Below are 12,201 nucleotides of genomic sequence, written 5' to 3'. Positions count from 1 at the left end.
AGAGAGAGGAGAGAGAGAAGCAGAGAGAGAGAAGGGAGAGAGAGGAATGAGGGAAGAGGAGGAGAGAGAGGGAGAGAGAGAGACGAGAGAGAGAGAGAGAGGAGAGAGAGAGAGGGAGAGGGAGAGAGAGGACAGAGAGAGAGGGAGAGAGAGAGAGAGGGAGAGGAGAGAGAGAGAGAGAGAGAGAGAGAGAGAGAGAGAGAGAGAGAGAGAGAGAGCAGTGAATCTTGTAAATTTATCCAACTTTATGCTCAAAATTAGCAAAACATTCAGGGGGAAATCTTTCTTGAGGAAGAGGTAAAGTTCAAATAATTGATTTGTACCCATAGGTAGATTTTGTTTGCAGTGAGACAGCCTCCTTTTAACAACAGCCAACAAACAGGACGAGACGTTACGCACAAAATGTGCATTTGGACCAAGAGTTCTGGGGTCTTTCAGCCCCCAGAACTACTTCCCCCTGAACTAAAAGGTTCCTGGTCCCCCATTGTTGTCTGCGTTTGGACCGCGGGCTGAAGTCCCGGGTAGATTGTGTAAATCAGGCCAGAGACGTATGGAGGAATAAAAGTAAATGCACTACACCACCAGACCAAAAAACAATGACTGTGAATGGTTTTTGGAAAAATTTGAAAAAAAAAATGTTTTGAAAAAAAAAAATTTGAAAAAGAAATTTGAAAAAAAAAAAATCTGCCAAAAAAATATGAAAGAAAAATATTTCGAAAAAAAAATATTTGAAAAAAAAGTTGACAAAAAGTTGACTTGGAGCCTGTCGAAAAAATCCATTTTCCTCAAATTTGAAATTGTGCTCTGAAAAGCAGAAAAACATGTAAAAAGCAGGAGAGGAGATAAGCGCGAGTAGCAAAGACGTTTCAACACGGCTTTAAAATCCTTTTGAACTCAAAAAGCCGTGATCGCAGAGATCGGCCGGTGTTCTGGTTTAAACGGCGACCCTGTTAACTGGAGACTCTCAGCCGGATGCATCCCTCATAAATGTCTTTAGACCATCATTAAATATCTGATGAGGATATTTTGAAATCTTAATAAAAACTAAACTAGTTTGCATTCCCAGGAACTCCCTCTGTGTTTCAACAGCTGTGTAAACTCCACAAACACTGACACGTTCAGCTGAAGGTCTCCAGTTTACAGGGTCACTTTTAAAACCGGAACACCGGGAGGAGAGACGCATTCACGGTGGGCTGAGAGAAGACTACTGTTACAAGCTGCTAAATCAAGAGAATCACAGCTTCTTCTTTTGAAAAGTACACACACATACAAACAAGATAGAACAAATAAAAACTAATGAAAGAAAGAGAAATCAAGAGAATCACAGATGTGTGTGATGTTATTGTGGACGGAGGGAGGAATAAAAACACTGAGGTTAATCTACCAATCAGACACGTTCAGCACTGCAGGCCCCGCCCCCTGAAAGTCCCGGGACCTTTGAAAAGAACTACCCCCCCCGCAGGGGCTTTTTAGGGGGGAGATTATCTACCCCTGAACTAAATTTGGACCCTGGGTCCACCAGTCCAAACGCATGTAGTTTGGTTAAAGCGTCTCGGAGGACTCTGCAGGGTTTCACCCACAAACAGGTTCAGTGTTCTGAAGTGACCCTCTGGATTTTCCTGCGTGCTCGTTTATGTGGAAAATAAGAAGCTTAGCTCTTTAACTCAAACTGGACAACATTCAACATCCAGGATTTGAAACAAGGGATCATTGACCACTTCTTAAAACCTGTGAATGATTCTCAGAGCTGACGTGTCATCGCCTCCTTTAGTGAAAGATAAAACCTGAGCTAACAGAGGAATCAATACAGAACCAACACATCCTGGTTACTGAGAGTGTGACTGAGTGAGGAGCAAAGACTGGATCTGGATTCATATTTACATCACTCCTTCATGACGTCATCAGATTACAGAGTTAGTGTTGGAGTCATTCAGGGAGATTTTTAATGAGTTCAAGTTTATGTATAAACACGACGACTGAGAGCTGCTGATGAATGAATGAAGCCCTGCAGGCCTCACACACACACACACACACACACACACACACACACACACACACACACACACACACACACACACACACACACACACACACACACACACACACACACACACACACACACACACACACACACACACACAGACACTCAAGTGGCGCTTAGCAACGAACAATGTGTGATGTCACAAGAAAACTGATTTTGGAGCAACATCAAAGGCAGGTCTCCTTATGATGTCATAGTGGTAAAGGGTTTCAGACTTAGTAAACCAAGCCTCAAACCCTCAGCAGTTCACAGATCCAACCTGAGACAAGCGGTCAGCAAGGCTCGTGACTTTAAACTGGTCTACATTCAAGACACTAACTAACCCAAGGATTCCACATGGACAACAAGAGGAACTCAGAGTCCCTGAGCAGGGCTGATACCATGGAGAAGGAGACGGAGGCTGAGGTGATGCTCAACAAGATTACAGAGCTACAACATCTTGTTGAGAGTAAGGACAAGCAGCTGATGGATGAAAGGCTGAAGGCTGACATCAAGCTGCAAAAGAAGATGGTGGCGTCTCACAACCTCCAGACAAGCCTGGACGAGGCCAAACAGGAGAGGGATGAGATGGCAGAGAGGTTGAGGAGAAAGGAGCAGGAAGACATGAGGAGGGAGAACGACACCGACGTGCAGCTGGAGGATTTAAAGAACCAGCTGCAGGCTGAAAGACTGAGGTCTGACACCCTGCAGAAGGAACAGGAGGAATTTAGGAAGGAGGTAAAAGAAAAATCCAGAAGAGACCTGAAGCAGGTTTGGGATCTGGAGAAGGAGAAAGTTACCCTGGATTGCATTATTGCATCTCAGGATATCAAACTAAAAAATAAGATGGTGTCGTCTCGCTACCTCCAGACCAGCCTGGACGAGGCCAAACAGGAGAGGGATGAGATGGCAGAGAGGTTGAGGAGAAAGGAGCAGGAAGACATGAGGAGGGAGAACAACACTGACGTGCAGCTGGAGGATTTAAACAACCAGCTGCAGACTGAAAGGATGAGGTCTGACACCCTCCAGAAGGAACAGGAGCAATTTATGCAAGAACGCCCCCCTGGAGGACAAGAGAGAGCCAGCAGAGACCTGAAGCAGGTTCAGAATCTGGAGGTGAAGGGACTTTCTGTAGAGGCAAAGGCCCTGCAATTAAAAAATATGAAGATTAAAGAGCTGGAGGAGCTAATTGCTAGGGAACAGCATCAGCAAAAGAATAAAGTGATGACTCGCTACCTCCAGACAAGCCTGGAGGAGGCCAAGCAGGAGCGAGATGAGATGGTCAGGGTGATGAGGAAGGATCAGGAGCACTTAAGTAGGAAGACCAACACAGACGTGCAGAGAGAGAACCTGGATCTGGACTGCAAGCTAGCATCAAGCAGAGCATTACAGGAGAACATGATTAAAGAGCTCCAAGAATTTGTTGAGAGTAAAGAGAACCAGCTGCAGGCTGAAAGGCTGAGGGCTGATACCCTCCTGAATGAACTGGATGAATTAAGGCTGGAGGTTCAACAGAAAGCCAGCAGAGACCTGAAGCAGGTTCAGAATCTGGAGGAGGAGAAACGGTCCCTGGATTCCATTATTGCATCTCAGGACTTCAAGCTGCACAATAAGATGGTGTTGTCTCGCAACCTGCAGACAAGCCTGGACGAGGCAGAACAGGAGAGGGATGAGATGGCCCAGAGGTTGAGGAGAAAGGAGCAGGAGCTGGAAGACTTGAGGAGGAAGACCAGCACCAATGTGCAGCTGGAGGACCTAAAGAACCAGCTGCAGGCTGAAAGACTGAGGGCTGACACCCTCCAGAAACAACAGGAGGAATTTAGGCAAGAACGCCCCCCTGGAGGACAAGAGAGAGCCAGCAGAGACCTGAAGCAGGTTCAGAATCTGGAGGTGAAGGTTCTTTCTCAGGAGCAGGTGGCAAAGGCCCTGCATATAAAAGAGATCAAGATTAAAGAGCTGGAGGAGCTAACTGCTAAGGAACAGCACCAGCAAAAGAATAAAGTGTTGACTCGTTACCTCCAGACAAGCCTGGAGGAGGCCAAACAGGAGCAAGATGAGATGGCGCAGAGGTTGAACAGAAAGGATCAGGAGCACTTGAGGAGGGAGACCAACACCGACGTGCAGCTGGAAGACCTAAAGAACCAGCTGCAGGCTGAAAGGCTGAGGTCTGACACCCTCCAGAAGGAACAGGAGGACTTTAGGCTGGAAGTCCAAGAAAAAGCCAGCAGAGACCTGAAGCAGGTTCAGGATCTGGAGGAGGAGAAACGTTCCCTGGAGCAGGAGGTGAAGGCCCTGCAAATAAAACATGACTACAGGATTCAAGAGCTCCAGCAGCTTGGTGCATCTCAGGACACCCAGCTACAAGATCAGGTGAAGGTCAATCAGGCTATTCAGGAGGAGATGAAGGACCTGCAAGGAGAAGTCGCAATCATTGCATTACAGGACAACAAGATTAAAGAGCTCCATGATCTTGTTGAGTCCTTAAGAAACCAGCTGCAGGCTGTAAGGCTGAGGACTGACACCGTCCGGAAAGAACAGGAGGAACTTAGGCGGGAGGTACAACGGAGAGCCAGCAGAGACCAGAAGTTGGTTCAGAATCTGGAGGAGGAGAAAGTTTCCCTGGAGCAGGCCCTGCAGAAAGAGGTCTCAAGAAGAGTATCAGAGGAAAGAAACAACCCCAACAGGATTCAAGAGCTCCAAGATCTTGCTGCGTCCTCAAAGAACCAGCTGCAGACTGAAAGGCTGGAAGTTCAGGACAGACTTATTGAGATGGAGAACGTGTCTTTGTGGAGGAGGTTTAAAAAGGCCATGACTCCTGACAGTCGGCGCCAATACAAACATCTGAGAATGCAGTGGCAGGACCAGGAGGAAAACCCCAGCTCATCTGTTCCCCCAAGCCCCCCCAACATGCCCAGACCGTAACGGGCCATCAGGTAGACACAGAGTAACATGTTCCTCTGTGTCTGCACGGGTTTACTCCGGGTTCTCCGGTTTCTTCCCATCATAATCAACTTTGAAAAAAAACCTTTAGAATAGTAAAAAATGCACCAAGCCTAAAAAATGTCAATAAAAAAAACAAAAACTTTAACATTAAATTCTTAGAATGAAAGTTATTTCTATAAAGTTGGATTCCTGCATGTCTGACTCAGAGTTGTTCTGTATCTACTCTTTACTGTCTCTCTGCTCGAACTTCTCCAACATGCTTTCATCCTCACCAGGTCTCACCAGGTCTCACTAGGTCTCACCAGGTCTCACTAGGTCTCACTAGGTCTCACCAGGTCTCACTAGGTCTCACCAGGTCTCACCAGGTCTCACCAGGTCTCACCAGGTCTCACTAGGTCTCACTAGGTCTCACTTGGCTGCAGACAGACAAAGTGAAACACACACACGTTGGACGTGAGCCAGCTGGTGTCCTAGATTAGCCCAGATTAGCTACTTGAGTGTGTGTGCGTGTGCGTGTGTGTGTGTGTTTGTGTGATTAGCCAGGTTAATCCGTCCCAGATTTAATTAACAACCGTTTACAGTCCACTTATGTGATCACACACACACACACACACACACACACACACACACACACACACACACACAGAAACCACAGAGTTAACAGTCATCACAGGAACTTGAGGGGAAGATGAGAGATGATGTTTGGCTGCAGACAGACAAAGTGAAACACACACACACACACACACACACACACACACACACACACACACACACACACACACACACACACACACACACACACACACACACACACACACACACACACACACACACACACACACGACGACGAGAGAGCTGCTGCAACAAGCAGACACTCAAGTGGCGCTTAGCAACGAACAATGTGTGATGTCACAAGAAAACAGATTTTGGAGCAACATCAAAGGCAGATCTCCTTGTGATGTCATAGTGGTAAAGGGTTTCAGACTTAGTAAACCAATCCTCAAACCCTCAGCAGTTCACAGATCCAACCTGAGACAAGCGGTCAGCAAGGCTCGTGACTTTAAACTGGTCTACATTCAAGACACTAACTAACCCAAGGATTCCACATGGACAACAAGAGGAACTCAGAGTCCCTGAGCAGGGCTGAAACCATGGAGAAGGAGACGGAGGCTGAGGTGATGATCAACAAGATTACAGAGCTACAACATCTTGTTGAGAGTAAGGACAAGCAGCTGATGGATGAAAGGCTGAAGGCTGACATCAAGCTGCAAAAGAAGATGGTGGCGTCTCACAACCTCCAGACAAGCCTGGACGAGGCCAAACAGGAGAGGGATGAGATGGCAGAGAGGTTGAGGAGAAAGGAGCAGGAAGACATGAGGAGGGAGAACGACACCGACGTGCAGCTGGAGGATTTAAAGAACCAGCTGCAGGCTGAAAGACTGAGGTCTGACACCCTGCAGAAGGAACAGGAGGAATTTAGGAAGGAGGTAAAAGAAAAATCCAGAAGAGACCTGAAGCAGGTTCGGGATCTGGAGAAGGAGAAAGTTACCCTGGATTGCATTATTGCATCTCAGGACATCAAACTAAAAAATAAGATGGTGTCGTCTCGCTACCTCCAGACCAGCCTGGACGAGGCCAAACAGGAGAGGGATGAGATGGCAGAGAGGTTGAGGAGAAAGGAGCAGGAAGACATGAGGAGGGAGAACAACACTGACGTGCAGCTGGAGGATTTAAAGAACCAGCTGCAGACTGAAAGGATGAGGTCTGACACCCTCCAGAAGGAACAGGAGCAATTTATGCAAGAACGCCCCCCTGGAGGACAAGAGAGAGCCAGCAGAGACCTGAAGCAGGTTCAGAATCTGGAGGTGAAGGGACTTTCTGTAGAGGCAAAGGCCCTGCAATTAAAAAATATGAAGATTAAAGAGCTGGAGGAGCTAATTGCTAGGGAACAGCATCAGCAAAAGAATAAAGTGATGACTCGCTACCTCCAGACAAGCCTGGAGGAGGCCAAGCAGGAGCGAGATGAGATGGTCAGGGTGATGAGGAAGGATCAGGAGCACTTAAGTAGGAAGACCAACACAGACGTGCAGAGAGAGAACCTGGATCTGGACTGCAAGCTAGCATCAAGCAGAGCATTACAGGAGAACATGATTAAAGAGCTCCAAGAATTTGTTGAGAGTAAAGAGAACCAGCTGCAGGCTGAAAGGCTGAGGGCTGATACCCTCCTGAATGAACTGGATGAATTAAGGCTGGAGGTTCAACAGAAAGCCAGCAGAGACCTGAAGCAGGTTCAGAATCTGGAGGAGGAGAAACGGTCCCTGGATTCCATTATTGCGTCTCAGCACTTCAAGCTGCACAATAAGATGGTGTTGTCTCGCAACCTGCAGACAAGCCTGGACGAGGCAGAACAGGAGAGGGATGAGATGGCCCAGAGGTTGAGGAGAAAGGAGCAGGAGCTGGAAGACTTGAGGAGGAAGACCAGCACCGACGTGCAGCTGGAGGACCTAAAGAACCAGCTGCAGGCTGAAAGACTGAGGGCTGACACCCTCCAGAAACAACAGGAGGAATTTAGGCAAGAACGCCCCCCTGGAGGACAAGAGAGAGCCAGCAGAGACCTGAAGCAGGTTCAGAATCTGGAGGTGAAGGTTCTTTCTCAGGAGCAGGTGGCAAAGGCCCTGCATATAAAAGAGATCAAGATTAAAGAGCTGGAGGAGCTAACTGCTAAGGAACAGCATCCTCAAAAGAATAAAGTGTTGACTCGTTACCTCCAGACAAGCCTGGAGGAGGCCAAACAGGAGCAAGATGAGATGGCGCAGAGGTTGAACAGAAAGGATCAGGAGCACTTGAGGAGGGAGACCAACACCGACGTGCAGCTGGAAGACCTAAAGAACCAGCTGCAGGCTGAAAGGCTGAGGTCTGACACCCTCCAGAAGGAACAGGAGGACTTTAGGCTGGAAGTCCAAGAAAAAGCCAGCAGAGACCTGAAGCAGGTTCAGGATCTGGAGGAGGAGAAACGTTCCCTGGAGCAGGAGGTGAAGGCCCTGCAAATAAAACATGACTACAGGATTCAAGAGCTCCAGCAGCTTGGTGCATCTCAGGACACCCAGCTACAAGATCAGGTGAAGGTCAATCAGGCTATTCAGGAGGAGATGAAGGACCTGCAAGGAGAAGTCGCAATCATTGCATTACAGGACAACAAGATTAAAGAGCTCCATGATCTTGTTGAGTCCTTAAGAAACCAGCTGCAGGCTGTAAGGCTGAGGACTGACACCGTCCGGAAAGAACAGGAGGAACTTAGGCGGGAGGCACAACGGAGAGCCAGCAGAGACCAGAAGTGGGTTCAGAATCTGGAGGAGGAGAAAGTTTCCCTGGAGCAGGCCCTGCAGAAAGAGGTCTCAAGAAGAGTATCAGAGGAAAGAAACAACACCAACAGGATTCAAGAGCTCCAAGATCTTGCTGCGTCCTCAAAGAACCAGCTGCAGACTGAAAGGCTGGAAGTTCAGGACAGACTTATTGAGATGGAGAACGTGTCTTTGTGGAGGAGGTTTAAAAAGGCCATGCACTCCTGACAGTCGCCGCCAATACAAACATCTGAGAATGCAGTGGCAGGACCAGGAGGAAAACCCCAGCTCATCTGTTCCCCCAAGCCCCCCCAACATGCCCAGACCGTAACGGGCCATCAGGTAGACACAGAGTAACATGTTCCTCTGTGTCTGCACGGGTTTACTCCGGGTTCTCCGGTTTCTTCCCATCATAATCAACTTTGAAAAAAAACCTATAGAATAGTAAAAATGCATCAAGCCTAAAAAATGTCAATAAAAAAAAACAAAAACTTTAACATTAAATTCTTAGAATGAAAGTTATTTCTATAAAGTTGGATTCCTGCATGTCTGACTCAGAGTTGTTCTGTATCTACTGTTTACTGTCTCTCTGCTCGAACTTCTCCAACATGCTTTCATCCTCACCAGGTCTCACCAGGTCTCACCAGGTCTCACTAGGTCTCACCAGGTCTCACTAGGTCTCACCAGATCTCAGCAGGTCTCAGCAGGTCTCACCAGGTCTCACTAGGTCTCACCAGGTCTCACCAGATCTCAGCAGGTCTCAGCAGGTCTCACTAGGTCTCACCAGGTCTCACTAGGTCACACTAGGTCTCACCAGGTCTCACTAGGTCTCACTAGGTCTCACCAGGTCTAACTAGGTCTCACTAGGTCTCACCAGGTCTCACTAGGTCACACTAGGTCACAGTAGGTCTCACCAGGTCTCACTAGGTCACACTAGGTCACACTAGGTCTCACCAGGTCTCACCAGGTCTCACTAGGTCTCACCAGGTCTCACTAGGTCTCACCAGGTCTCACCAGGTCTCACCAGATCTCAGCAGGTCTCAGCAGGTCTCACTAGGTCTCAGCAGGTCTAACTAGGTCTCACTAGGTCACACTAGGTCACACTAGGTCTCACCAGGTCTCACCAGGTCTCACCAGGTCTCACCAGGTCTCACTAGGTCTCACCAGGTCTCACCAGGTCTCACTAGGTCTCACCAGGTCTCACCAGGTCTCACCAGATCTCAGCAGGTCTCAGCAGGTCTCACTAGGTCTCAGCAGGTCTAACTAGGTCTCACCAGGTCTCACTAGGTCACACTAGGTCTCACCAGGTCTCACTAGGTCTCACTAGGTCTCACCAGGTCTAACTAGGTCTCACTAGGTCTCACCAGGTCTCACTAGGTCACACTAGGTCTCACCAGGTCTCACTAGGTCTCACCAGGTCTAACTAGGTCTCACTAGGTCTCACCAGGTCTCACCAGGTCTCACTAGGTCTCACTAGCGTACAGCCTGACCTGACAGGAGTGAGCTCTTATTTTGTTCTCTGTTGGATCAGATGAAAATAAAACCATTAAACAAAGCGCCCTCCAAACATCTGCAGAGGCCTCACATCTGGAGTTCCTAACAGCTGACTTGAGATGTTGTCCCACCTCTTACCACAGCTTGTGATTATGAGTTCTCCTCGTGTTAACATCAGAGCGAGTCCCCGTCCTGAGATATGGATCTTAGAATGAACAGATGAGACGTGCAGCTCGTGTCCTCGGTGATGGAGAGACACAGCTGGAGACAGGTGTGTGTGCTTACCTTTGACGGACTGCCCGATGCTGTACAGGTACGTGATGTCAGGGCTGGAGGCGTTCAGCTGGAGGAGGTACTGCTCCATCTCCAGGTTGCTGTGATAACGAAACTCCAACGATGAAGCCGAGGGGAGGAGGAGGAGGAGGAAGAGGAGGAGATACGACATTGCTGCACCTGCCGGAGGACAGAACAGAAAGTTTGACTGATATTAAAGGAGAATAGAAACACACACTGAACTTGAATTCTGCAGCAGCTGATCATCAGAGAGAGTAATTGGGAGATGAGGGTTGAAGTCCTGTTTCAGTGCGTCTGAATGGAACAATAAGGTGCGAGGAGGAAATGAGACGGAAGCTCCACAAAGCCTTTTGTGTGTTTGAGGACGGCGGTGAACTCATAATAAAAAGCAATTATCTGGAGCAGAGGATGCTGGGAAGTGAGATGGGAGCGTTAACAGCTGTATGGAAAGAGACGCACTCATCCAGAAAGTCAGGAAGTGGAGGGTGACTTTCAAATTAAACTCCTCAGCTGAATGAGAGTGATTAATTAAGATACGACGCTTCAGAGACCAACTGTGATTTCACCCCTCTCTCTCTCTCTCTCTCTCTCTCTCTCTTCACGTGCAGACATACTGAACATAAGGAACACGACGAACACGACAGGGCGACACCCCCGTGGTGTTCGTGGTGTTCTTTATGTTCAGTATGTCTGCACGTGTTCCTTCTGACAGGAATGTAAACCCGTCATGTTAACCTGTGGTGAGAAGAACAGGATGCTGTCAATCATCATGAGGTGACATAAACAGGTTAATGTCAGTGGCTGCAGCTTGTGTAAGGAGTTATGTGAAGTCTTGAAGTCTTAATGTGTGTGTAAGTTCATTGAGGTTTAATATCATCGCTTACATTTAAAGCTTCTTTGAAAACAGAAACAAAGCTCTTCTTTTACTGAGCAGGGATGAAATATGTGGAGGAACAAACTCAAAGAGTTTAACTTCTCAGTTGAGTAAACAGAACTTTAGAATCAGACCCGCGTGGTTAATGTTTCATTATCACCTGAAATAGAGTCGTGCAGCTCCATTTATTCTGCCATCATTCAAATCTCTTTATTTAGTTTTACTGGGAGCAACACTGTTCAACATTCACTGCTTAGATCCTCTTATAAAGCAGGGGTTCCCAAAGTGTGGGTCTGGACCTCCGGAGGGGTCGTGACATACTAACAGGGGGTCATGAGATGTCTTCCAAAATTTTGTTTCTTTTCAATTTTGTTGCTTTTACAATTTTTTTGCAACTTTCATACATTTACGGAATTTTAATAAATGCACAAATGAGAAAAAATGGTGTATCAAACAGGAAAGAAGGAAAAATCAATAAACAGAAAAATAAACAAAATAATGACAATGAAAATAAACACAAATCTTCCGTTTTTTCTTAAGTAATCCAAAATTACATATTTTACCTATTATTGAAAAGACCCAAAATTATAGCTAAATTTGAAATACAATCTTGCAACTAAAAAAAAAAAAAAAAAAAAAAAAGTCATTTTTTCTGCTTTTCTTTGTTGTCGGACGACTCTTCAGAGAATTTGGGTTCTTGAACAGTTAGCATCAGTAGCAGCAGGTCCATTTATAACAGCACAGGAAACACAGCCACAAGTGCAAGAGAAGTCCAGGGACCAGCAAGAACCCGGGCGGTTAGGGTTAGGGGATAGATTATCTAGGGTTAGGGTTAGGGGATAGATTATCTAGGGTTAGGGTTAGGGGATAGATTATCTAGGGTTAGGGTTAGGGTTAGGGGATAGATTATCTAGGTGGCTAATTTTCTGCAGACCAGCTAAATGAATTATGAAGCAACATTTAATCTCTTGGAGGGACAGTGGGGGTCACGGGCTAAAAGGTTTGGGAACCCCTTTATAAAGAATTATTTATTGTGAAGTCTTCTTTGAGCTTTTTAAGTCAATAAATAAAGAATGTTTGTGTTTTGAACGACTGGATTGGTAGAAAAGAAGCTTTTGTAAAACCTATAGGTAGCTGTGATGACATCATCTTTATTTCACAGACTAAACTTTACATTTATTCTGAAAATAATCAGCAACCCAGAGAGTCGATTTAAACCTAAGTCCCGCCTCTTA

General features: G+C 46.8%; 3 protein-coding genes across 3 annotated transcripts in view; 2 read left to right on the top strand and 1 right to left on the bottom strand.

Annotated features, from left to right (window-relative positions):
• The window catches only part of LOC117805424 (SLIT-ROBO Rho GTPase-activating protein 1-like), a 21,347-nt gene extending 19,472 nt beyond the window's left edge, over positions 1–1,875 (bottom strand). Inside the window, exon 1 of the mRNA XM_034674153.1 lies at positions 1,831–1,875. Coding sequence (XP_034530044.1) covers positions 1,831–1,875 — 45 coding nt within the window. The remainder of the gene's footprint in view (positions 1–1,830) is intronic.
• Positions 1,876–2,213: 338 nt separating this feature from the next.
• On the top strand, positions 2,214–5,115 carry LOC117805288 (trichohyalin-like). Its single transcript, XM_034673967.1, has one exon. It carries the CDS (start codon positions 2,378–2,380, stop codon positions 4,940–4,942), a length of 2,565 nt encoding a protein of 854 aa, XP_034529858.1. The 5' UTR covers positions 2,214–2,377; the 3' UTR covers positions 4,943–5,115.
• An 829-nt stretch (positions 5,116–5,944) lies between these two features.
• On the top strand, positions 5,945–8,532 carry LOC117804971 (trichohyalin-like). Its single transcript, XM_034673467.1, has one exon. It carries the CDS (start codon positions 6,070–6,072, stop codon positions 8,530–8,532), a length of 2,463 nt encoding a protein of 820 aa, XP_034529358.1. The 5' UTR covers positions 5,945–6,069.
• Positions 8,533–12,201: the final 3,669 nt, after the last annotated feature.

This window comes from Notolabrus celidotus, chromosome 21 (genome assembly GCF_009762535.1).
Source record: "Notolabrus celidotus isolate fNotCel1 chromosome 21, fNotCel1.pri, whole genome shotgun sequence".
Lineage (NCBI taxonomy): Eukaryota > Metazoa > Chordata > Actinopteri > Labriformes > Labridae > Notolabrus > Notolabrus celidotus.
This window is presented reverse-complemented; position numbering and strand designations above follow the sequence as displayed.

Coding starts and splice junctions, on each gene's coding strand:
- LOC117804971 (XM_034673467.1), top strand. CDS start 6,070: ATGGACAACAAGAGGAACTCAGAGTCCCTGAGCAGGGCTGAAACCATG.
- LOC117805288 (XM_034673967.1), top strand. CDS start 2,378: ATGGACAACAAGAGGAACTCAGAGTCCCTGAGCAGGGCTGATACCATG.